This window comes from Falco punctatus, assembly GCF_963210335.1.
Source record: "Falco punctatus genome assembly, chromosome: 3".
NCBI lineage: Eukaryota > Metazoa > Chordata > Aves > Falconiformes > Falconidae > Falco > Falco punctatus.
The window spans coordinates 14,211,339-14,232,906 of NC_137582.1; the positions used below are offsets into that span (position 1 = coordinate 14,211,339).

A 21,568-nucleotide genomic window follows, 5' to 3' on the forward strand; every position below is an offset into this window, starting at 1 on the left:
CGGAGCCTCCTGGTGCCAGGCTGCCCTGGCCCCACCGCACTGGGCTGGGGGGGCTGGGGGAGCCCTGGCTGAGGGGACACCAGGCTTGGTGGCAGTGGCGGCCCTTTCCTGTTTCAGGGCTGAGGGGGTGCGACCCCCCCCATTGTGGGGCAGCCCCCGGTGTGGGGGAACCCCCAGGCTCCCAGGGGGTTGCTGCCAGCCCAGCACTGGTGCCGGTGATGGGTGAGCCCCAGGCACCCCGGGCCGTCCCCAAGTCCATCCTGCTCTTGGCACCAGCGCTGGCACGTGACAGGAGGAGGAAACAGTCCGCGTGCCCACAAGCTGGCTGCTAGCACCCACCCACCCGTGATCTGGGTGCGGCCGTGGGGTGGGGACCCTGGGTGCTGGGGCTGTCCCCGCTGTGGTGCTCAGGGTCCCCAGCTGGCGTGGCAGGGGCTGTGCCGGGGTCCCCGTGGTGCTGGTGTGTGGGTGGCAGGCAGTTGCTGGTCCTGGTAGGGCACGGGGGGGTGGCTGTGGGTGGCAGCTGCCTCGTCCCCACCTGCCAGCCCTGGGGACAAGCAGGCGGCGGGGTGTGTGTGGGGGTAGAGGAAGCAGTGCCAGTGCCACGGCCATGATGCCATGGTCCTGCGCTTGTGCCGCCTGCTGCGGGGCACCCGGGTGGTGGGGATGGGGGGTCCGTGGGGGCTGTGGGGACGGGTGGGTCCCTGTGGGGTGTGGTCCTCCCCAGCCAGCACGGCCCCCCCGGCGCTGCTCAAACAGGGGCAGGAGTGGAGCAAATATTGACGTTGGCAGGATGCGGCCGCTGGAGCCCTGCCTGCAGCTCTGCCGGATGGGATGCTCCCGGGGGGGCGCGGGGGCCACGTCCCCGGGCAGGTGGTGGCCCCGCCCGGGGCTGAGGGTCCCTCCCCGAGCTGAGGGTGTCTCCCTCCCCCGCCGTGCTGACGGTGCACCCCCAAGAGCTGAGGGTCGTCCCCCCCAGGCTAAGCTGTGTGTGCCCCCCCAGGCTGAGGGTCTGTCTCCCCCGGGGCTGAGGGGGTCCGTCCCCCACAGGGCTGAGAGTCGTTCCCCCGCCGTGTTGAGGGTTCCCCCCGGGCTGAGGGTCACCTCCCCATGTCGAGCCCCTCCCCCCCCCGGGTGGCGGCGCCCCCGGGGATGGTTCGGGGGGGCGGTCCCGGTGTCCGGGGCGGGGCGGGATCGGACCCGCGGAGGTTCCCACGCGGGAACCGGCCGGGTGGGTCGGGGCGGGGGGGGGAGCGGGGCCGGCCGTGGCTCCCCCCGGGCGGGTGGTGGGGCCGGGGAGGGGCCACTGAGTCAGGGCTGGCCCCGGTCCCCCCACGGCCCCCCCGGCCCGGGGGTGGAGCTGCCGCCAGTCTGGCCGCCGCAGGCAGCCCGCGCCGTGCCGAGCCGTGCCGGGCCATACTGGGCTGTGCCGTGCCATACCGGCCTGTGCTGGGCCATACCAGGCAGTACGGAGCCGTGCTGAACTGTGCCGAGCCACACTGAGCAGTGGTGAGCCGTGCCAGACTGTACCGAGCAGTGCCGAGCCGTGCCAGACCACACCGAGCGGTGGTGAGGCGTGCCAGGCCATACCGGCCGTGCCGAGCCGTAACCGAGCTGAGCAGAGGCGTGCCGTGCCGTGCCGTGCCGTGCCGAGCCGCACCATGGTGGCCGGGATGCTGATGCCGCTGGAGCGGCTGCGTGCCATCCTGGAGCTGCTGTTCCGTGAGGGCGTGCTGGTGGCCGAGAAGGACCCCCGGCCTCGGCGTGCCCACCCGCAGTTGCCTGGTGTCCCCAACGTGGAGGTGCTGCGTGCCATGGCCTCCCTTCGGTCCCGCGGGTTGGTGCGGGAGACCTTCGCTTGGCGCCACTTCTACTGGTACCTGACGGACGAGGGCATCGCCTACCTGCGCCAGTACCTGCGCCTGCCACCCGAGATCGTCCCGCTCTCCCTGCAGCGCACCCGCCGTCCCGCCATCCCCACTCGCCGCACTGCTGACACCGCCAGCACTGGCAGGCCACGTTCCGCCGGTGGTGACCGGCTCTACCGAAGGAAGGACGAGGGCGAGCAGCACGTGGAGCCTGTCGTTGCTGCCACCGCTGTGGGGGGAGTGTCCCAGCCGCCCCCCCAGCCCAGCCCGGCCCCAGGTATTGACCCGCATCCGTGAGGGGGGGGGACCTTCAGGCTAGGTGCAAGGAGGGTCCCCAACCCTCGCCCCTGGGTGCCCCCCAGGGTGCAGGGGCACCTTAACTCTTATGCTTCTGGGGGGCTTGCTGCAGAGCGCTGAGTTGACGCGATGCCCCCCTCCTCAGCTCCAGGGGCAGCCCCCCCACCCTCCCATCCCGCTGCCAAGGTCAGGGGGCACCTGCAGCCCCTGTGCTGTCCAGGGGGGTGTTGAGCCTGGGGAGGAGGGGTGCAGGGGGGGACTTGGGGGCTACTATGTTCCCCATGCATCCACAGGGACCCCATAGTCAGGCAGGGCTCTGGGTGTCCCGCGGCGTAGGGGGAGGCCGTGCCTTGCTGGTGTACCTGCCCTTGGACCGGGTGCGGCAGGGGCACACGGTACTGGGGCTGGGGTGGTCCCTGGGAGGCTGTGCGGGTCCCCCGGGCCCGGGTGTGCCGCTGTGCAGCGGAGCAGCATCCCGTGATGCTCGGGGGTGTGTGTGTGGGTGGGCAGGTGGGCTGCTGAGTACCTCCAGTGCTGCTGGGGATCTCACTGCTACTGACCCCCCTCCCCCACGCTCCCCGGGGCGGGCAGGGGGCTGCACTGGGGCACGGGGGGGCTGTGCCGTGGAGCGGCCATGCAGTGGGGTGGCTGTGCTGGTGAGGTGGCCGTGTAATGGGGGGGCCGTGCTGTGTGTGGGGGCTGAGCCCCGCCATCCCGGCTGTGCACAGGATGGGTCTGGATGGATGGGCAGCGGCAGCTGGGGTGGGCAGGGCTGTGGCTGGGGAGGGGGGCTGCCTGCGGCGGGGGGCTGCGGGGGCGTCCCTGCCCTGCCCACGGTCCTGGCCCCCTCCCCCCCCCCCCAGCGACATGCGATCCCGACACAGGATCGGTGGCAGCTGGGTCCGGCAGGAGCTGCGGGGCTGCCGTGTCCGTCCCCGTCCCCCCCCGGGCGGGGCAGCTGCGGCCGGCGCCCCGAGGCCGCGGTGAGGGCCCCCCCCCCCCGCAACACCCCCCCGCCCCCTGCACCCCCCCTCCCGCTGCTGGCCGTGACTCAGCCCCGCAGCTGCCGCCGCTCCAAGTTTCCAGCGCGAAGGCGCCGAGCCCGCTCCCTGCCAGCGCCGTGAGTCACCAGGCCGGCGGGGGGGCGGGGGGGCGGCCCTCGGCCCTGCAGCTCCCGGGGCGTGCTGCGTGGACCGGCCCTGCCACAGCATCCCTGCAGCCCCTGCTCAGCCCCCTGCCCGCCCCTGGGGCACCGTGCCCCCGCATCCCGCGGCGGGGGTCCCCGAGCTGTGCCCGGGGGTCGCACCCTGCGCTGGGTGCTGCGGCGCGAGGGGACGGGCCGTGCGGCTGCCCGAGCCCCACGGGGTGCGTCCCCGTGGGGCGCCGCCGTCCCGCCGTCCCGTGTGTTCCGGACCGGGTTTTGCCTCCGCTCCGGGGAGCCGCAGCGGGAAAACCCGGCCGGGATTCCCGGCTGGCGGGGACGGGGTCGCGCCGGCGGCGGGTGCTTGCGGGGGTCCCCGTGGGACGGAGCGGGTCCCGCCGCCCCCCCAGCCCAGCCCCCGGCCCGGCGGGGGGGGCTTCCTCCGGCCCCTGGCCCGTTCCTAGGCCATTAGTGCCGCTGTAATTAACTCCCCGAGGTGGCGGCCGTGTTAACCCCCCCGGCGCCGGGGGGGGTCCGAAGGGTCCCGGGGTGTCTCGGCCTCCCCGTCCCGCCCCCGCTCGTGTCATGTTCTAACTCGGGCTCGGTGACGGGCACCGGTTATTTATATCGGCGCCCGCTCCCTGCCCGCCCCCCCCCCGGTGCCCCCGCCGCCGCCGGCACGGCGCTGCGCCCTCGCTCTGCGCTGCCCGCTCCCTGCCCGCTCCCTGCCCGCTCCCTGCCCGCTCCCTGCCCGCTCCCTGCCCGCTCCTGCCCGCTCCCTGCCCGCTCATGAAGGTCGTGCCGGGTAGGTGAGACCCGCCGGGCCGAGGCTGGGGGGACATCGGGGGGGTGGCGGGGGGAGGCTGGCGCCGCTCGGGCGGAACATCCCGGGATATAAAAAGCCGGGATGTGAGTGATGGGGGCGAGCGGAGCGGGCTGGGGCGGGGGGGGGCAGCCTCCCGGTACGGCGAGGGGGGGAAGGCGTCTCCCCGCCGCGGACCGGGAGGGGTTAAGGCGGAGCGGGAGCTGCCCCGGGGGGGCGGGCGCTGGTGCGTCCCTGCCCCGCCGAGCCGAGCCGAGCCGAGCCGTGTCCCCATGGAGGACACCGGGTCCCTCTTCCCCTCGCTGGTGGCGGTGGGACACGCAGCATCCCTCGCCCTGGTCTGGTACTGGCGGCGGCGGGCCGAACCGGGGGATGCAGGTGAGTTCGGCTCGACTCGACTCGGCCCCTCGCCCCGCCCATCCGCGGGGGGGGGCAGAGGGAGGAGGGCCCTGCCGTCCCGATGGGGCGGGGGGTAGGTGGGGGCTCTTGGGGGGCTCTAGGGAGGACCCGCCTGCCCGGGGAGCATCGCGGGAGCGGGATACAGCACATACCGGCACCCCCAGTGAATCAGCACTGCCGGCTGGGCCCCCCGGCTGGCCCCCCCCCCGACACCCTGCGGGGTGGGAGAGGCCAGCAGCAGCCCCTCCACGCACCCACGCCGCAGCCCCCCCAGCATCCCCATCCCCCTTCCCCATCAATTTTGGGTATCCGACAGCCGAAATCTCGCTGCTGGCAGGCAGCAGGTGTTTTCCCGAGGCGTGAAGGTGCCAAATGTTTTTGGGGACAGGGATCTGGTGACAGAAGGGGGGGTGGGGGCTGGGAGGGGACATGGCAGCACGCTGGTTCGGGTGGGAGCATCTCAGCGGATCCTGGTGTTGGCAGGGATGTGTGTCCTTGCGGGAAGGACGGGCAGGGCTGGCTGGCGTGCCAAGAGCTCCCGATGTGGGCAGGTTATTTTGTGGGTTCATCACGGAGCCCCCCTCTTTGTACAGCGTTATCTTCACCTCTGTGCCATCATCTACCTGCTGGTGGGCAGCGTCCTCACTGAAACGCTGTGGCTGCTGGGGGCACTGTGCTCAGCGCAGGCAGCAGCACAGGGGCAAAGCCGCCTGCTGCCAGGGTGTGGTCAGGGGCTGCCCGCGGTGCGGCACACTTGTGCTGCAGAAGGGCTGGGCCGGCAGCGGCTGGGCTGGTCAGGGCCTGCGGTCGGAGCGCGGCTGTGGCCACATAGCCCCCTTGGCTCTTGCCGCAGTCCCCGTGGGCACAGCCAGGCCCTGGGCTCCCACAAGACCCCTCACGCCCAGAGCTGCTGTGGCTGAAGCCACGTGCATCCCTCCTGCCAGTGCCACATCCGTGTCTGCCGTGATGCTGGCAGCTGCGAGGCGAGCTGCTTTGGTCCTGGCCCCCCGCCGCAGTCCTGCTCCCCCTCCCTCGGCGCTTTCCAGGGCGTTGGCTGTGGTTTCCGTCGATCTGTGTGCGGCACTGGGCGCTGTCACGCTGCCTACTTCATGCTGCCTGCTCCGGGAGTGCCCTGGTCCCCTCCGCCGTGGCAGCTGAGCTTGGGAAACCACGGGTGCGCACTCCCCTGTGCCGCTTGCCACTGTCACCTGTGCCGGTGGGAGATGCTGCAGCCATCCTGGCAGCGAGTGGCTTGGCCTGCCTGTGCCACTGCTTGCAGCCGGCCCGATAAGGCAGGCAGGGCACCTTGACAGGAGCCCCGGGCTGCTCCCCGCTGGGGGGGCCGCTATCCCTGGCACCTACCCAGGGCTGCCTGAAGGGCACCCCCAAGGTCACACCTGCCGGGGCCCATCATCTTGGCCGTGCCGCACTGTGCTGTCACTCCCCTGAGATGGGGGGTGCTGGGGGGCTCCAGCAGTGCTGGCCATGCTCAGTCCTGCCTGGCTCTGTGCCTCCCCGGTCCCCCCTGGGCTTAGGGGGGGCTTCTGCCTGGGGTCCCTGTGCTGTGCCATGGTGTGGCAGGCAGGCCAGGATGTTGGGGGGGGGTGAGAGGGGTTTATTTGTGAGTATTGTTGCTGGAACACATGTGGGGCGGGGGGGCTGCCTTGGCACTCACGTGGCTACTCTCTGTTGCAGTTTCGGCACAGTGTTGGGGTGGATGTTTACCCTGGGCACCGTGGCCCAGCTGGTGCTCGTGTCTGGTTTCTCCAACCCCATCCCCATCCTCATCCCCAGTTAGATCTCCAGCTGTACCCAGCTGTTTCGGGTGGGGGTGGGGGTGTGGGCATCCCTGTCCTATGGCTGCCGCTGCCCTGGGGAGAAGCCAGGGTCCTGGGGGGATGCTCCTGGAGAGCCTGGGGTGCTGCTGAGAGCTCAGTGCCCCCACTCCCCATGCTCCAAGCAGGGCTGCCCTGGGGGGCAGCATGGTGGGAGCCCCTGGCCCATCCCTAGGTGAGGCCAGAACCCAGGTGCTGCCCCCGCCAGGTGCTGGGGGGCTAGGATGGAGCCAGGACTGGGAGCAGGTGGGTTTGGGGCTGTGGAGGGGTTGGGGCCGGGCTGGGAGAGGAGACCCGGGGGCTGTGACAGAGCGCGGAGGTTTGGTGGCGGCAGAGCCCGGCTGGTTCCGGCGGCAGCAGAACTAGCTGTTTCGGCGGCAGGATGCTGGCTGTTTGTTTGGGCCCTGCTCCGGTTGCCAAGGCTGCCAGAATTGTGGCCAGAGACGTGGCGGCAGCAACAGCGGGGTGGGGGAGGCCCCCAGAGCTTTGGGAAACCCCCTCCCGCCTCGTCTTCCCCCCCCTGCCCCGTCTTCCCTCCCCCTGCCCCATCCGCTCCGCTCAGTTTTTCCACCACCCTGGTGGTTCTGGCTGTGCCAGGCCAGGGGCCGGGGGGGGGGGGGGGGGGTCGGACGCTGCTGCCGGTGGCCGGTGAGTCACCAGCATCGCGGGAAATGGCCATGCTGTGGCTTAGGGCTGTGGCTGGCAGCAGCCGGGCTCCCTGGCACGGCGCCCAGCCGGCATGGGGAAGCTTTTCCCGGCACGGCCCCACGGTCTCCATCTTTCTGCCGGCGTTTGAGGGGCTCCCCATCAGCTGGGGGCCAGCCGTGGCAAGCGTGGTGGGGCCATGGCAAACATGGTGCGGCTGTGGCAAACGTGGCAGGGGCTGTGGCAAGCCTGGTGGGAGCAACACACACATCCCGAAGGAAACGCGTCCCAGTTCCAATTGGTGTTTCCTGCTCACCAGGCGCTAATCGCCCCGGCCCGGCCCTCCCCACTGCTCCCCAGTTCCTTATCTCTGCAGCGCAGATGGGCCACACCGTGCCGTGGGGCAGAGCTGTGGGATGTGGGGCGGCACTGTGCTGTGCCGTGCTGTGCCCAGCCCCCACGCTCGTGGCCGACCTGGTTGCGCCACAGCTGGGGTTTGACACGACACCCCCCCACCCCCCGCCCAGCTCCCCGGTGGGTAGCAGGCTGATGGGAATGTGCCGAGCTCCGGAACCCCCCCCTGGCACCCATGGGTGCTGGCAGGGGCTGCCACAGACCCCGTGCCACCTGGACTTCTGCCTGCTTGGGGGTCCCATGCCATGGCCATGCCCACGCCCATGCCCATGCCAGTGCCTGCTGGTCTGAGCCCCGGCTCTGCTCCCGCGTGGCCTGGCCAGCTGCCGCACTCAGCCCACGGCTGCTCCGGGACAGAAAGGTTCCCAGCCGGAGCGCTCCGGGGGTGGGCTCCATCTCTGGCTTGGGAGCAGGAAGAGCCGGGCCTGGCAGAGGCCGTGGGCTGTCTGAGTCACCGGCCGCAGCGCGGCTCTTGTCCAGACGCGGCCGAACGCCGAGCGGGGCGGTGGGAGCAGGAGCCAGGGTCCTGCCGGGACTGCGCCATGCTGTGCGAGCTCTGCTGCTGGTGCTGCTGCGGGCCAGGAGGCAGGTGTCCCACGCGTGCCGGGGTGCTGGTGTGGGTGGCATCCCCTGGGACCACCGTCCCCGCGGGATGCTCCTTCCCGGCAGGCTCTGCATGCCCGCGGTGCTCGTCCTGCCCGTGCCAGGGGGGCTGCAGCCAGGCACCCCGAGTGGCACCAGGGCTGTGGGGCTGGCGGGCTGTGGGGCTGTGGGACGTGGCGTGGGGCGCAACCGGCTGTGTGGGTGCGGGTGCAGGGAGTGCTGGCAGCTTGTGCCCAGGGGTCATCTGCATCGAGACGCTGCGGTTGCCCCTTGCTGTGGCCTTGTCCGGCCAGTGGCATCCCTGGCGTGGTGGGGTGGGGGTTGCAGGGGGTGCTGCCGGGGAGGGGTGGATGCTGGAGCAGGCAACGCAGGGGGGCAGAAACCACTCCCCACCCACCCTGGCAGCAATGTGCATGGGCAGGGGGTCTGGAGGTGGGTGCTGGAGATCTTGGGGTGCCCTGTGGCTGCAGTAGTGGGGGGCATCCCAGGGGCTTGTGAGAGGCGGGGGAAAGTGTGGGCAGCTACCCTGCCTGCAGCGGTGGGGAGGAGGGGGCTGCTCCCCTGCCTTCCCGGGCAGAGGGGTGCAGGGAGGAGTGGGGGGAAGGGGGGTGTTGGGGTGCAGCAGGGGCAGGGGTGTGGAGGCTGGGTGCAGTGGGGAGAAGGGCATTGGGTGCTGCAGGCATGGGAAGGTTGCAGAGGGGAGGGGATGCCTGGGTGCAGGGGCAGTGGGTGCGGGGTTAGGGGTGCTGGGGTGCAGGGGAGGCAGTGCAGAAGGGAGGGGGTGTCGGGGTGCGAGGACACTGGATGCAGAGGAGGGGGTGCAGCGTTGGGGTGTCAGGGTGCAGGGCACTGTGTGCAGGGTTAGTGGTATTGGGGTGCAGGGCAGGGGGTGCTGGGTTAGGGTGTTGGTGTGCAGAGTTAGGTGTGCAGGATTAGAGGTGTTGGGTGCAGCGTTGGGGCGCAAGGCTGAGATGTTGGGGTGCAGGGGCACTAGTTGCAGGGTTGGGGTGCCAGGGCGCAGGGGCATTGGGTGCAGGGCTGGGGTGTCAGGGTGTAAGGTTAGGGGTGCAGGGTTAGAGGTGCTGGGATGCAGGGGCACTGGGTGCAGGGCTGGTGTGTTGGGGTGCAGGGTTAGAGGTATTGACGTGCAGAATTAGGAGTGCAGGGTTAGAGGTGTTGGTGTGCCGGGGTGCGGGGACACTGGGTGCAGGGTTGGGTTGGGGTGCCGGGATGCAGGGTTAGAGGTGCAGGGTTAGAGGCGTTGGGGTGCAGGGTTGGGGTGCCGGGGTGCAGGGGCACTGGGTGCAGGGTTGGGGTGCCAGGGTGCAGAGCAGGGGTGCGCAGGAGAAGGGGGCCGGGGGCCGGCAGCGCGTTCACAGCCTCCCCAGCGCAGGGGTGCCGCGGCCGGGTGCGGGGGTCCGTGCCGGGGCCGGGGGGGCCGGGCCGGGCGGAGCCGGGACCGCCCTGGGGGCGGGCCGGGGCGGTGGCGCGGGGCGGGCCCTGCTCGTCCCCAGGTCCCCGTCCCCGTCCCGCCCGGTGCCGTCGGGTGCGGAGCGAGGATGGCGGGCAGCCCGGCGGGCCCCGGCCCCGGCCTCGGCGGGGGGTGGCTGAGCAGCGGCTCCGAGCCCGAGCGGCGGCGGTACCTGAGCGACCGGCTCTGCTGCGCCGGTGCGTGGGGCGGCTGAGGCAGCGGGAGCGGCAGCGCGGCCGGGCTGCGGGGGGGCGGGGCGGGGGGTGGTGGTGTCCGGGGCCGGGAGCCCCGTAGGGCCAGGACCTGCTGTCGGGGGGGCACCGCGGCCGCTGCGGGTCGAAGGGGACCTCCGAGCCCGGCGGGAGCCCCGGGACGGGGGGGGCGAGATGGGGGAAGGCGGGGGTGGCGGGACCTGGCTCGAGAGCCCCGCCCCCGAGAGCCCCGCCCCCGAGAGCCCCGCCCTCGAGAGCCCCGCCCTCGAGAGCCTCGCCCTCGAGAGCCCCGCCCTCGAGAGCCCCGCGGCTGGACGGTGGGGGCCGGCTGGGGCCGGGACCGAGTGTGCCCGTGCGCTGTGGGGGGGCTGCGTGTGCCCGCGGGGGTGTGTGTGGGGGTGTGCCTGCATGTGTGTTTGTGCGTCCCACATGTGTGTGCATGCCTGCATGTGTGTGTGTGTATCCCGTATTTTTGTGTGTGCCTGCATGTGTGCCCCTGCATGTGTGCCCGTGCCCCGCGTGTGTGTGCGTGCGCCTGCGTGTGTGTGTATCCTGCATGTGTGTGTGTGCCTGCATGTGTGTGTGCCCCGCATGTGTGTGTGCATGCCTGCATGTGCGTGTGTGTATATCCTGCATTTGTGTGTGTGCCTGCATGTGTGTGCACGCCTGCATGTGCGTGTGTGTGTATCCTGCATTTGTGTGTGTGCCTGCATGTGTGCCCCTGCATGTGTGCCCTTGCCCCACATGTGTGTGCACGCCTGCATATGTGTGTGTATCCTGCATTTGTGTGTGTGTTTGCATGTGTGCCCCTGCATGTGTGTTTGTGTATCCCGCATTTGTGTGTGTGCGCGCCTGCATGTGTGTGTGTGTATATCTTGCATTTGTGTGTGTGGTCTGCATGTGTGTGTGCATCCCACATGTGTGTGTGCATGCCTGCATGTGTGTGTGTGTATCCCGCATTTGTGTGTGTGCATGCCTGCATGTGTGTGTGTGTATCTTGCATTTGTGTGTGTGGTCTGCATGTGTGTGTGCATCCCACATGTGTGTGTGCACGCCTGCATGTGTGTGTATCCTGCATTTGTGTGTGTGCCTGCATGTGTGCCCCTGCATGTGTGCCCATGCCCCGCATGTGTGTGCGTACCTGCATTTGTGTGTGTGTACATCCGGCATTTGTGTGTGTCTGCATGTGTGCCCCTGCATGTGTGTGCCCTGCGTGTGTGTGTGCACCTGCATGTGTGTGTGCATCCCATGTGTGTGTGTGTGGCCTGCATTTGTGTGTCTGCATCCCACAGGTGTGTGTGTGCCTGCATGTGTGTATCATTCCTCGTGTGTACTCCCGCATGTGTGTTCTCTACGTGTTCTCCACATGTGTGCCCCTGCATGTGTGCTCATGCATGTGTATCATCCCTCATGTGCACCCCTACATCTGTGTGTTCCACTGTGTGTTTGTGCATCCTGCATGTGTGTTTGCATGCCTGCATGCGTGTGCCCCTGTGTGTGTGATGTGTGCCCTTGCATGCGTGTGCCCCCCACACGTGTGCCTGCATGCGTGTGTGCTCACCCCGTGTTGTGTGCCTGCCCATGTGTATGCTGGGGTCTGTGTCTGTCCCATGTGTGTGCCCTTGTGCATGTGTGTATGAGTGTGCGTGTGCACACATGTTTATGCCCCTCTGTGGGTGCGCACCCCGTGTGTGTGCAGGTGGACATGTGCCCGTGGGTGTGCAGCCCCACGCGCGATGGTGTGCCAGCCTGTAGGTACGTGCACGTGTGTGTGCACTGGCGCGCCTGGGCATGTGTCCATACATGTGGCTCCCTGTGCCCCCTCCACACACCGGGGGGGCTGTCCTGCAGTGGCATCTTGCTGGGCTGTGGTGACCCCACTCCCCAGCGCTGCCAGTGCGGACGCCCCGGCTGCTGTCAGTGCCTGTGGCTGCGCTGGTTCTGCCGCCCTGCCAGCACCATCCTGCTGATACGAGGCATGAGTGTCACTGAAGGGTGACCCAGGCGCTGGCACTGAGCTCCCAGTGCTGGGCACCTGCAGCCCTCGGCGCCCTGCCAGCATCCCCACGCGCGGCCATGGCACTCCTGGCAGGAGGGAGGCTGCTGGCGGGACCGGCTCGGTGCCCCCCACCCCTGGGTGCAGCTGGGTTCCTCCTGGGCCGGCGGCAGGAAGCACCCACGGCGTTATGCGACGCTTTCACTGCCTCATCATCGCGGTTGGGGTGCGACGCGGCATGGCGCGGAGCTCCTTCCCACTGGCTGCCTGTGCCAAACGTGCAGGCGGCAGCGGGTGCAGGGCCCTAGGCCTGGCAGGGGCTTCCCGCCCTGGGCCGTGCTGGTAATCCCCCTGCGGCGCTGGGTGCCAGCAGCTGTCTGGTGGCAGCACCCATCTCCTGCCCGCAGGCAGCTGGCTCAGGCAGGCAGCGCCCGTTGCGGTGCGCAGGGCTGCCATGCCCTGGCACAGGGAGACAGCGCAGAGATCAGCTCGGTTGGACCACGTGTGCCGGTGCTTGGCGGGGTGCCCAGGTGCTCTCCTGCAGCCCCTCGCTGTCCCAGCACCTGCAGAGGCTGGTGCCAACCTGGAGGTGCCGGCGTGCTCTGGGGGCTGAAGGTTGGGGGGTCACCTGTGGTCTTGCTACTGGGATGGGCGGTGAGGGCAGCTGGCCCGGTGGGTGCCGCAGCCCCGGCTGGTGGGGAGATGCTGTGGGAAGGAGCTGGGCCGGCCTGGTTGGGTGCTGCACCCGCAGGGGCTCGGAGCTGAAGGTGAGGCAGCTCCTGCCTGTCTGGCCCGTCTGGGCAGCTGCCTGCGCCGGGAGCCCTGCCTGTCCCAGGGGCTGTGCCGGGCCTTTCGCTTCTTCAGATCTTCAAAGTGCCTGCGCCGCGCCGCCGCCTGCCATGTCTGCTCCCACGCTGCCTGCCGGCCTGCCTGCCGGCCCCAGGTGCCTCCTGCCTGCGGTGGCAGTGTGGAGAGGAGCCCGTGGCCCCGTGCCCAGCATGGTGGCTGCCAGGGACAGCTGCTGGGGTCCAGTGACTGGGACAACTCGGCTCTGCCAGGAGCTGTGGCAGCCCTGGGGACACAGGTGGTGCCTGTGGGAAGCTGCGGGGCTATCACCAGCTTGGGGCCGTGGGTGCCAGGGCCGCGGGGTGGTGTTGGGGGGACTGAGCTGGGGCAGGGGTGTCCATCCTGGTGCCTCATCCTGGGAAGCACTGGTTGTGCTGGGATGTGCTGGAGCTGGCGGTACCTCCTGTCCAGCCCTTGCTGGCAGGCTGCACTGCTTAGGTCTAGGTCCCCCACGGTGCTCTGCCAGCATCACGCTGGTGTGGGTCACGGTGGGAGCAGTGCCGGTGGCTGCCAGGGTGCCCATCTGGGCCATGGCCCTTGGGGTTAACTGCTGCAGCGAGGGAGGCTCAGGGCCACACTGCCCTGATCCCTCCAGAGCCAGCACTGGTACGGCAGCAGTGTCTGTGCTGGTGGAGCAGGTCAGTGGCACATGTGAGCGTGGTGCCAGCCCCGGCCCTGCTGTGCCAGCACCTGGGCGCAGGTGGAGGAGTGTGAGGCACCACTGGCTTGGCACGGTGCCACCCCAGTACTGCCACTGCCCCGGCCCCTCTCTTGCCCTGTGTCACCCCATTGGCAATGCCATCGCCCCTGTGCCAGTGCCCCTGCGCTGGCTGCGATGTGGCGAGCTGTAGCTCCGGTATGTCCCTGCCCCCTGACGTGCGCTGGCGTCAGCTGTGCTCCCGTTGTGGTTCCACGGGCCAGATGTGCTCTGCGCCAGATGTGCTCTGGGTGGAAAATGTGCGTGTGGAGCCCGTTGCCGCCCGCATTCCTCAGCGGCCGCCCTGGCCCTGCCCCAGCGGGCAGCGGGCCGGCAAAGCGGTGCTGCCTGTACCGAGCTGCCTCCTCCCCGGCAGCGGGCAGCTTCTGCCAGGCCTGGCCACCCGCAGCCCCCTGCCACCCGGCTGCCTGAGGGTGGGGGTCGCAGACCCCCAGGCCACTCTCCCGGCGCTGCACAGTGGCTCTCCATACCGCCTGGCTCATGGCCCCACGCTCTGCCTCCCACAGCCCAGCTGCTGGCCGCCGGCACGGCAAAGGCTGGGCAGGGCTGAGCCCCCCGCGGCACCCGCTGCCTGCGGAGGTGGGTGCCGGTGGGCACACCCCATGGCGCCGCTCACCGCGCCGGAGCCTGGGGCAGGGCGCGCCAGTCGGGCTGTGAGTCATGGTGGGACGATGCGTTGTCCCCCTCCCCGTGTCCCTTGGACTCCATGCAAGGGTCAGGCTGTGCCTGCCGACGCCGGCGCTGGTGCTGGTGCTGTGTGTGCGGGATGTGGGCGCTGGCCTCTGCGTGGTGTCATGCCAAGCTGGCAGCGCTCAGGGTGCCTGCGGCTGCACTTTCCCTGCTGCCCGCACCCCTGTGATGGGTGGTGACGTGGGCGCTGCCACAGTCAGAGCTGCCAGTCCCCTGCCACCCCGAGGTCCCCGAGCCGTGGGGGGTGCAGGGCAGGGAGCTGAGCAGCTGTGGGCTCCCACCCTGTGCCAGACCCCCGCTTGGGGGTCCTCAGGGAGGGGCGTGTGGCCAGGCCAGGTCCTGCACGGTCCCAGCTGGGATGTGGCACCTGATGGGGCACAAATGCTGAATCCCCAAGGCTGGTGGTGTCACTGGGCAGCACAGTGTGTGCCCGATGGCTGCATGGCATGAGATGCTCCGTGGTGCATCCCTGGGCAGGGGGATTCCTCCTGGCATCCCACCCCAGCACTGCCGGTGCCCCCATCCCATGCTAGCACCCCGTGGACGCAGGAGTGGGGGACTCCTCGGAGTGCTGGGCTGGGAGCAGACCGGCTGGCGGGATGCGTGGGTCTGGCCGTGCTGGAGGCGGCACAGGAGCGCCCGGAATGCATCGCCGGGAGCGCCGGCTGGGGTGGAGAAGCCTGGCCTGGCTCCCCAAGCCGGCGTGGGTGTGGGGATGGCACCTCCCTGCCCGGGGGTCCTGCGGCCCTGGGGATTGGGAACCCGACCCCACTGGGAGGTGCACTGAGCCCCCCGAGTGTGGAACCTGGGGCCCAGGCCTGCAACCCTGGGGGTCCTGAGCCCCCAGGTTGTGGGGACCATGGGTCCTACAGCACCAGGGCATGGGGCTGGGGGGTCCAGAGGGCCCTGGACTTGGGAACCGAGGGGTGCCAGGGTCCCTGGAGATAGGGCCTGAGTGCTCTTGGGGGTCCCAGCAGGGGACTTGGGGACTGGGGAGCTGTGGCCCCTGAGCACGGGGATGGGGTGTCCTGAGGACCTTGAGCGGTGGGACAGGATGTCCTGAGCTTGTGAGCCTGGGGGTCCCGAGCCTCCTGGGCTTGGAAACCTGGGGGTCCCGAGGTCCCAGGGTGTGGGGACCAAGGGTCCTGCAGCTCCAGAGCATGGGGCTGGGGGTTTCTGAGTATGTTTGGGTTGCAGACCTGGGGGTCCTGAAGCTCTGGGGTATGGGGATTGGGGGTCCTTCAGCTCCAGGGCTTGGGGCTGGGGGTCGCAAACCACCCAAGCTTGCAGACCTGGGGGTCCCGAGGCCCCAGGGTGTGAGGCTAGGGGTGTGCTGGCTCCCCGGGGTGCGCTGCGGGGACCCCCTGGGGGGTGCGTGGGGTCCCTGCCCCATCCCCATGGCCCCCGGGGCAGCTCCCGGGGCGCGGGGAGGAAACAGTTAAGCAGAGCCGTGGGCTCGGAGGTTTCCTGTGGGCAGGATTCGTGCCCGGGTGGGGAGGGAGGGAGGGGAACCCCAGTCTCCTCCCTGGGGCCGCCCCACACCTCGGCGGGAGGAGGCAGGGCAGGGACCCGGCTGGCAGCAGAGCCAGAGCGAACGGAGCCGTGTGGGTGCTCAGCGAGGCTGGCGGCAGCGGCCACCATGTCCCGGCAGCGGCTGCGCAGCCAGGAGGAGGGTCTGTCTGGGGGGCAGAGGACGGGCTCGGAGGACAACCTCTACCTGGCCGTGCTGAGGGCCTCCGAGGGCAAGAAAGGTAGTGGGACCCCGCGGTGGTGGGGACGGTGTGGGGGGCGGTGGCTGCCCTCCGTGGGACCACCCCGCCATCTCGCTGGTGTTGGATGCATCCTGCAGCACAGGGGGTTGGTGCCTGCACCCTGCACCAGAGTGGACCCCAGTGCTGGGGCGGTGTCCCCAGGCAGGCTGTGGGGCAGACCCCCACGCTGGGGTGGTGTCCCCGGGCAAGCTATGGGGCAGACCCCCACGCTGGGGCGATGTCCCCGGGCAAGCTATGGGGCAGACCCCCACGCTGGGGCGCTGTCCCCAGGCAAGCTGTGGGGCAGACCCCCGCACTAGGGCGGTGTCCCCAGACAAGCTGTGGGGCAGACCCCCATGCTGGGGCGGTGTCCCCCCAGGCAGGCTATGGGGCAGCACCGTGGGGTGCTTATGGGCCAGGACCAGCAGCCCCCCCCCAGCTGGGCAGTGGGGGAAGTGGGGTCCTTGTGTCCCATGCTGGCACCTGTCCCTGTCCACGCCATGGCAGCACCAGGCGCTGCCCGCAGTGAGTGCGAGAACTTCCTACCACGCCCTGCCCATCCTGCCCGCGGCCCAGCCACAGCCCGTCGCGCAGCCTGCCGTGGCATGGGTGCCGCCGGCTGGGGCTTGCCTGGGTGTCGAGGACTTCTCATGTGCGGGCCCTGCTGGGGTGAGCGGCGTGGGTGCGTTCCCCCCTCGGTGCACCCATGCCCGGTGAGCGTGCCCCACGCTTCCTTCCTTCCTCCTGCGCCGCTGCTGCTCACCAGCCCTTGCTTCCCTGCCCGTCACACCCCAGCCCTGCTGCCCAGCTGCCCCTGGGTCCCGCTGAGACGGGACGCCTGGTGTCCCCAGGTGCCGGTGTGCTTTCCCTGGGACGGGTGGGCGTGGGCCAGACGCTGGCTGCAGGGTGCTGGGTGCTGCGTGGGCAGATCCCGGCACGCTCCAGCGGGGCAAGACATAGCATGCACCACCCTGGCCCTGCTGGATCGCCGCGGCGTGGGCAGGGAAGGTGTTGTGGAGGGGCGGCCATGGAGCTGGTGGCATCACCCCATGTGCCTAGGGTGTCCCCTCCTTCCACCAAACCCTCCTTGGCACTGGGCTGAGTTTGGCACTGGCAGGAATGGGGCGAGAAGAGTGGGCTGCTCCCCGTAGGGAGTGGTGATGGGTGGGATGGGTGCTCGTTAGTGGGATGCATGGGATGCGTGCTTGTTATCGGGGTTCGGGGCCACCCAGCTGTGGGCAGTGCCAGCCTGGGTGCCCAGCCCGCTGTGTCAGCTGTCTTCGTCCCCTAATGACAGGGCAGCGGGCAGGGAGTGCCCGTGAGTCACTGGCCCCGCAGCGCTGCCTGCTCGGGGCTCTGCCCGCAGCTGCCCACCAGAGCTGGAGGGAGAGCTGTCAGGGCCATCACCCTGGGACGGGGCCTGGGGGGTCCCTGTGGGTGCTCCAGCCCCAGGAGGAACCCCCAGGGACAGGACTGGCACCCCCAGGCTTCTCCCCACCTCACGGAGCAGCATCCGTGCCCTGAGGCTGGTGCTGGGCAGGCGGCGCTGGGGCTGTGCCAGGGCAGACGCCCCGTGGGCTCATCGTGATCCCATACGTGTCTTGCTCGGGGAGGACGTGCCGTGCCTGGGGCTGCACCGGGGCAGACGCCCCGTGGGCTTTGTGTCCTGCTCGGGGTGAACGTGCAGTGCTGGGGGCTCTGGGGGTGCAGACTACCCCTGGGCTTGTCCTGGTCCCGGACACATCCCACTGGGGCCGGCAGTCATCCCGTGCTCGTCCCTGTCCCGTACACATCGAACCTGGTCAGGACACATGGTGCCTGGGCAGCTCCCCTGGCTCCCAGCCGGGGTACAGGGTAGGGGGGCTCAGGGCAGGGCAGGGCTGGGCAACCCCCGCCCTCCCTGCTACAGGCATTGCTCAGCCTGGCTGGGGCAGGGTGCAGGCACGCAGGAGCCGATCCACGTTAACTGTTTCCTTCCCCTCGCACGCACGCCCTGTGACTCACCGCGGCTCACCAGAGCGGTTGGCTCATCACTTCCTGCACCCTGCACCGGTGTGCCCGCCAGCCGTGCTGCCTGGCAGCACCGCCGCGCTGGGACCCCCTGTGCCCCCTGCTCACCCTGCCGTCTTCTCTCTTACAGATGAACGAGACCGGGTCCAGAAGAAAACTTTCACTAAATGGGTCAACAAGCACCTCATCAAGGTACGGGCACGCGCCGCCCCCCGCAGCCACTGGCCATCCCGGTGGAAAAGTCCTGGTGAGGCTGTGCCGGTGGCAGCACCCGGTCCCTGGCACTGGAGCATCCCCAACTGCGTCCCCCCCAGAGCACCGTGGGGTGTGGGCAGTGGAGGCTCCTGGCAGCGGCTGTGCCAGCACAGCCTCTCCCGGCTGCCTGTGCTGGTGCTCCCGCTGCCTCGGCACCAGGCAGGCAGCAGTTGAGGCTGCTCAGTTGTATCTATGATGGGCTCTGCAGGGGCCTGAGGGCAGCACCAGGGGTCTTTTCAGGCAGGAGCTGCCTGCCCTGCCTCCTGGCTTCCCCTGCCCAGTTATGCTGAGGGGCTGTGCCATCCTGTGGCCATGCCAGGGCATCTGGCCAGACTGGGAGCTGCCGGCCATGCCCTCCCACCCACGTCGGGAAGGCCATGCAGGCTCTGGGAGGGGATGGTGCTCTGGCCCCAGGCACGAGAGGACCTTTCGAGGACTTTGATGCCACAGAGCCTGGCAGCTCTGCTGGGTTCCCTGCCCGTTTCCCCTCTGCCCTGGCACCACCGTGACTTCCTTTAGGCACGGCAGTGCCCGCGCCCTTCCTGCCACCCCCGGGGGGGCCATGCCCACTGTGCTGCCTGCACTTGGCAGTGCCTGCCCCATGCCCTCCTGTCCTGTCCTACTCTCCCATCTCCAGCTGTCCTTCTCTCCCCACTCCTGCCCCATGCCGCGCTCCCAGCCGAACCCCACTGGGGCCCTGCCAGTGTGGGCAAAGCCCCAAGTCAGTGCCTGGCATGTGCCAAGACGTCTTCCTGGCCCCCGCGCACAGACATGTCCCCACATGTCAGGCGCCCAACCCCGCGACGTCGCTCCTGCGGCATCCATGCTGCCGTGGGCTGCCACTGCCTGGGGCTGGTCCTGGCTGCCCCCTGCCCGCCACAGGGCTGTCTCCTCTCTGCTGGCTCCCCTAACATCTCTCTCTTCTCTCTGCCTCTCCCCGCACAGCACTGGCGAGCAGAGGTAGGTCTCTCCCTCCCTGGCTGCCTTCATCATGCTCTTTCTTTTCTCATGCCTTCGCCTCCCTGTGCCGGGGCTGGACCCCGTGGCTGCCGGCATGGTGGGCAGTGGGTACTACTCCCCCATGGTTGCTGTCGTGGTGGGCCATGGATCCAAACCACCATGGCTGCCAGCATTGGTGGGCAGTGGGTACCCGCACATGGCATTGTGATGCCGGATCCAGCGTGGCTGCTGCTCCACGGGGGCATGGGGGAGAGCTGCTGATGTGCACTGGCAGGGGGGACACAGGGCTGGGGGACTGGGCTGTGTTTGGGGATGTGTGTGGGCACCTGCTGTGCATGGGGGAGTCACTGGGCTCCCACCCTGGCTGCCCTGTTTTGGTGTTGGCTGGCGTGGGGCAGGGGGGCACTGGGGCTTTGCAGGGCTCAGCTGCCCGCCTGGCATCCCTGTAACACTGTCGCCATCCCCACAGGCGCAGCGTCATGTCAACGACCTCTACGAGGACCTGCGAGATGGACACAACCTCATCTCGCTGCTGGAGGTGCTCTCGGGGGACACGCTGGTAGGTGCTGCGCCGACCTTGCTGCTGCACCGCTGCCATCCTGCTCCCCCTGCGCCGGTTCTGCGTGCCGGCACCCCCGACTGCCATCCATCCCATCCTCTGCTTCCCGCATCTGCATCCCACTCCTTCTCCTGCTTGGGCTCTCCCCTGCCTTTGGTCCCATCCCGGCGAGCTGCCCGGCACCATGCTGGAGCGCCCCGAGTCCCGCTGGTGCGGCCGCCCCTGCTCTGTCCTGCAGCCCCCCCCAGCCCCACCGCAGCCTCTAACGCCCGGACGTCTCTTTGCTTTGGTGAACTCTCTGCTTCTCTGCGCTGGGCTCCTGTCGGCGGCTCTGCCCTGACCGTCCCCCTCCGGCCTTTGCCTCCTTCCTCTCTTTGCTCTGGCCGGGCAGCCGAGGGAGCGCGACGTGATCAGGAACTTGCGGTTGGTGAGTGGTTCTGCCGTTTGCTCTCCGCATGGCCCCGCGTGGTGAGCGCCCGCCGCGGCAACTGGGAGACGCTCCGCCACCATCCAGTGTGGCTGCACCGTCCCATCCCGGTGCGGGTGCGGAGGAGAAGCGCCGCCGCATGCTGTGCCGGGGGGAGGCGTGTTGGCACCCACGGGTGCTCCAGCAGCAGGGTCCACTGGGGCGGCTGAGGCCAAGTGTCAGCTGGGGCGGGTTTCCCCGGGCCAGGCCTGCAGTGGCGAGATAGGAGCGCAGCATCACCGGGAGCAGTGCTGCTGCGTTGGGACTTGCGGCAAGATGTGCCACATGACACCTGTCTGGTTGGGGCTGCTGGAGGTCCCAGGGCACCTGGTGAGGGGGATGCCCCTGCGGCTGCTGACCCCCCCAGCTCCCCTGTTGGGGCCTGGCTGTGCCCCAACCAGCTGCATTTCCCCTGTGCCCCACACCTGTGGGGCAGAAGAGACCCTGGTCCATTGCTGAGTGGCAGACGGGGGACTCGGGGGGCTCCCTGGCCCTTCTGGCAGCCATTGCCAGGCACAGCCACTGCTGGTGAAGCATTTGGTTTCATTGCTGGGCCGGTGGCTGTGGGGGAGTCTGTCCAGGCAGGAGCTGCCCAGGGGACCCCAGCTGGGGACCCCTGGGGTGGGGAGGTTCCTGCTGGGTGAGTTGTCCAATGTGGTGGCACTTTGTCCCTGCCGTGGGTTGAAACTGGAGCGTGCTAGGGAGCTGCATGCTACCTCCAGCGCGGCCCCACTGTGGGCAGGATGGGCTGCGAGGATCTGGCGAGGGCAGGGTGAGCGGTGCTGCTGGGATGCCGTGGGCAGGGGTAGAACAGGGCTGGGCTGTGCCTGTGCTGTGGGGCCGGCACTGCTCTGTGGCCAGGGAAGCGCAGGCACAGGATCCGGTGGTGAGGCCAGCCGCGCTTGCCATTGTTCGGTCCGGCCGTGCTTCCTGCCCACGGCCCCGTGGGACGGGCAGAGGATTTCCTGACGGGTCCGTGCTGCCCGCTTCCACGTGCACTGCCTGGACAGGAGTGCAGGGCATGGTGGCACCTTGGCCGGGACCGGTTTGGTAGAGCTACCTTGGGCAGCAGCTGCAATGCCCACCCGTGGTGGCAGGGGACACAGGCCCCAGTGCTGCACCCCCTGTGGCTGTGGGGTGCCCGATGCCTGCGCTCATCTTGCCTGTCCTGCCTGCACAGGCAGCTGCCGTGTTTCAGGCAGGGGCTGGTGCTCGGTGGGGTGTGACGGGAAGCAAGGGTGCTGTGGATGCTGCTCTCGCACCATGCCTGGTGCTTGGCTTCCCTTGACACGGCAGCTGGTGGCCCCGGCACTGTGTGGACAGCACGGCCCTGCTGGGGCTGGGGACAGTTTTGGCTGGACTGGCCCCAGCTGGCAGCTTTGTGAGGGGAGAGTCGGGAAATGTCCCCTCCCCGGCGGCAGTGTGGGGACAAAGTGCGGAGGGCGTGTGGCATCGGCATGTGTAGCACTGAGAGGGGCTGGGACAGTGCATGATGGGGACGCAGCGCTCGGTGCCAAGCATCCCTCGCATGCGTGGGGGAGCCAGGGTGGTGGGTTGGTGTCCTGGTGGGGCTGTGCCTGGTGAGGGCCGTGGCTCATCACCCCCCGCT

General features: G+C 69.6%; 1 protein-coding gene across 27 annotated transcripts in view; it reads left to right on the forward strand.

The window, feature by feature from the left end:
• Positions 1–21,568, forward strand: part of PLEC (plectin) — a 67,500-nt gene that overhangs the window by 19,559 nt on the left and 26,373 nt on the right. For 5 of the 27 annotated variants that reach the window (XM_080381610.1, XM_080381602.1, XM_080381585.1 and 2 more), the window contains 4 exons: positions 17,850–17,911; positions 18,920–18,934; positions 19,404–19,493; positions 19,885–19,920. In XM_080381610.1, the coding sequence (XP_080237736.1) occupies positions 17,850–17,911; positions 18,920–18,934; positions 19,404–19,493; positions 19,885–19,920 (203 nt within the window). Of the gene's footprint in view, positions 1–1,365; positions 2,146–3,985; positions 4,112–4,359; positions 4,508–7,559; positions 8,008–9,540; positions 9,694–15,503; positions 15,710–17,505; positions 17,564–17,849; positions 17,912–18,919; positions 18,935–19,403; positions 19,494–19,884; positions 19,921–21,568 lie in introns of those variants that run through there. The other 22 variants (XM_080381595.1, XM_080381603.1, XM_080381598.1 and 19 more) reach the window with 19 other exon arrangements.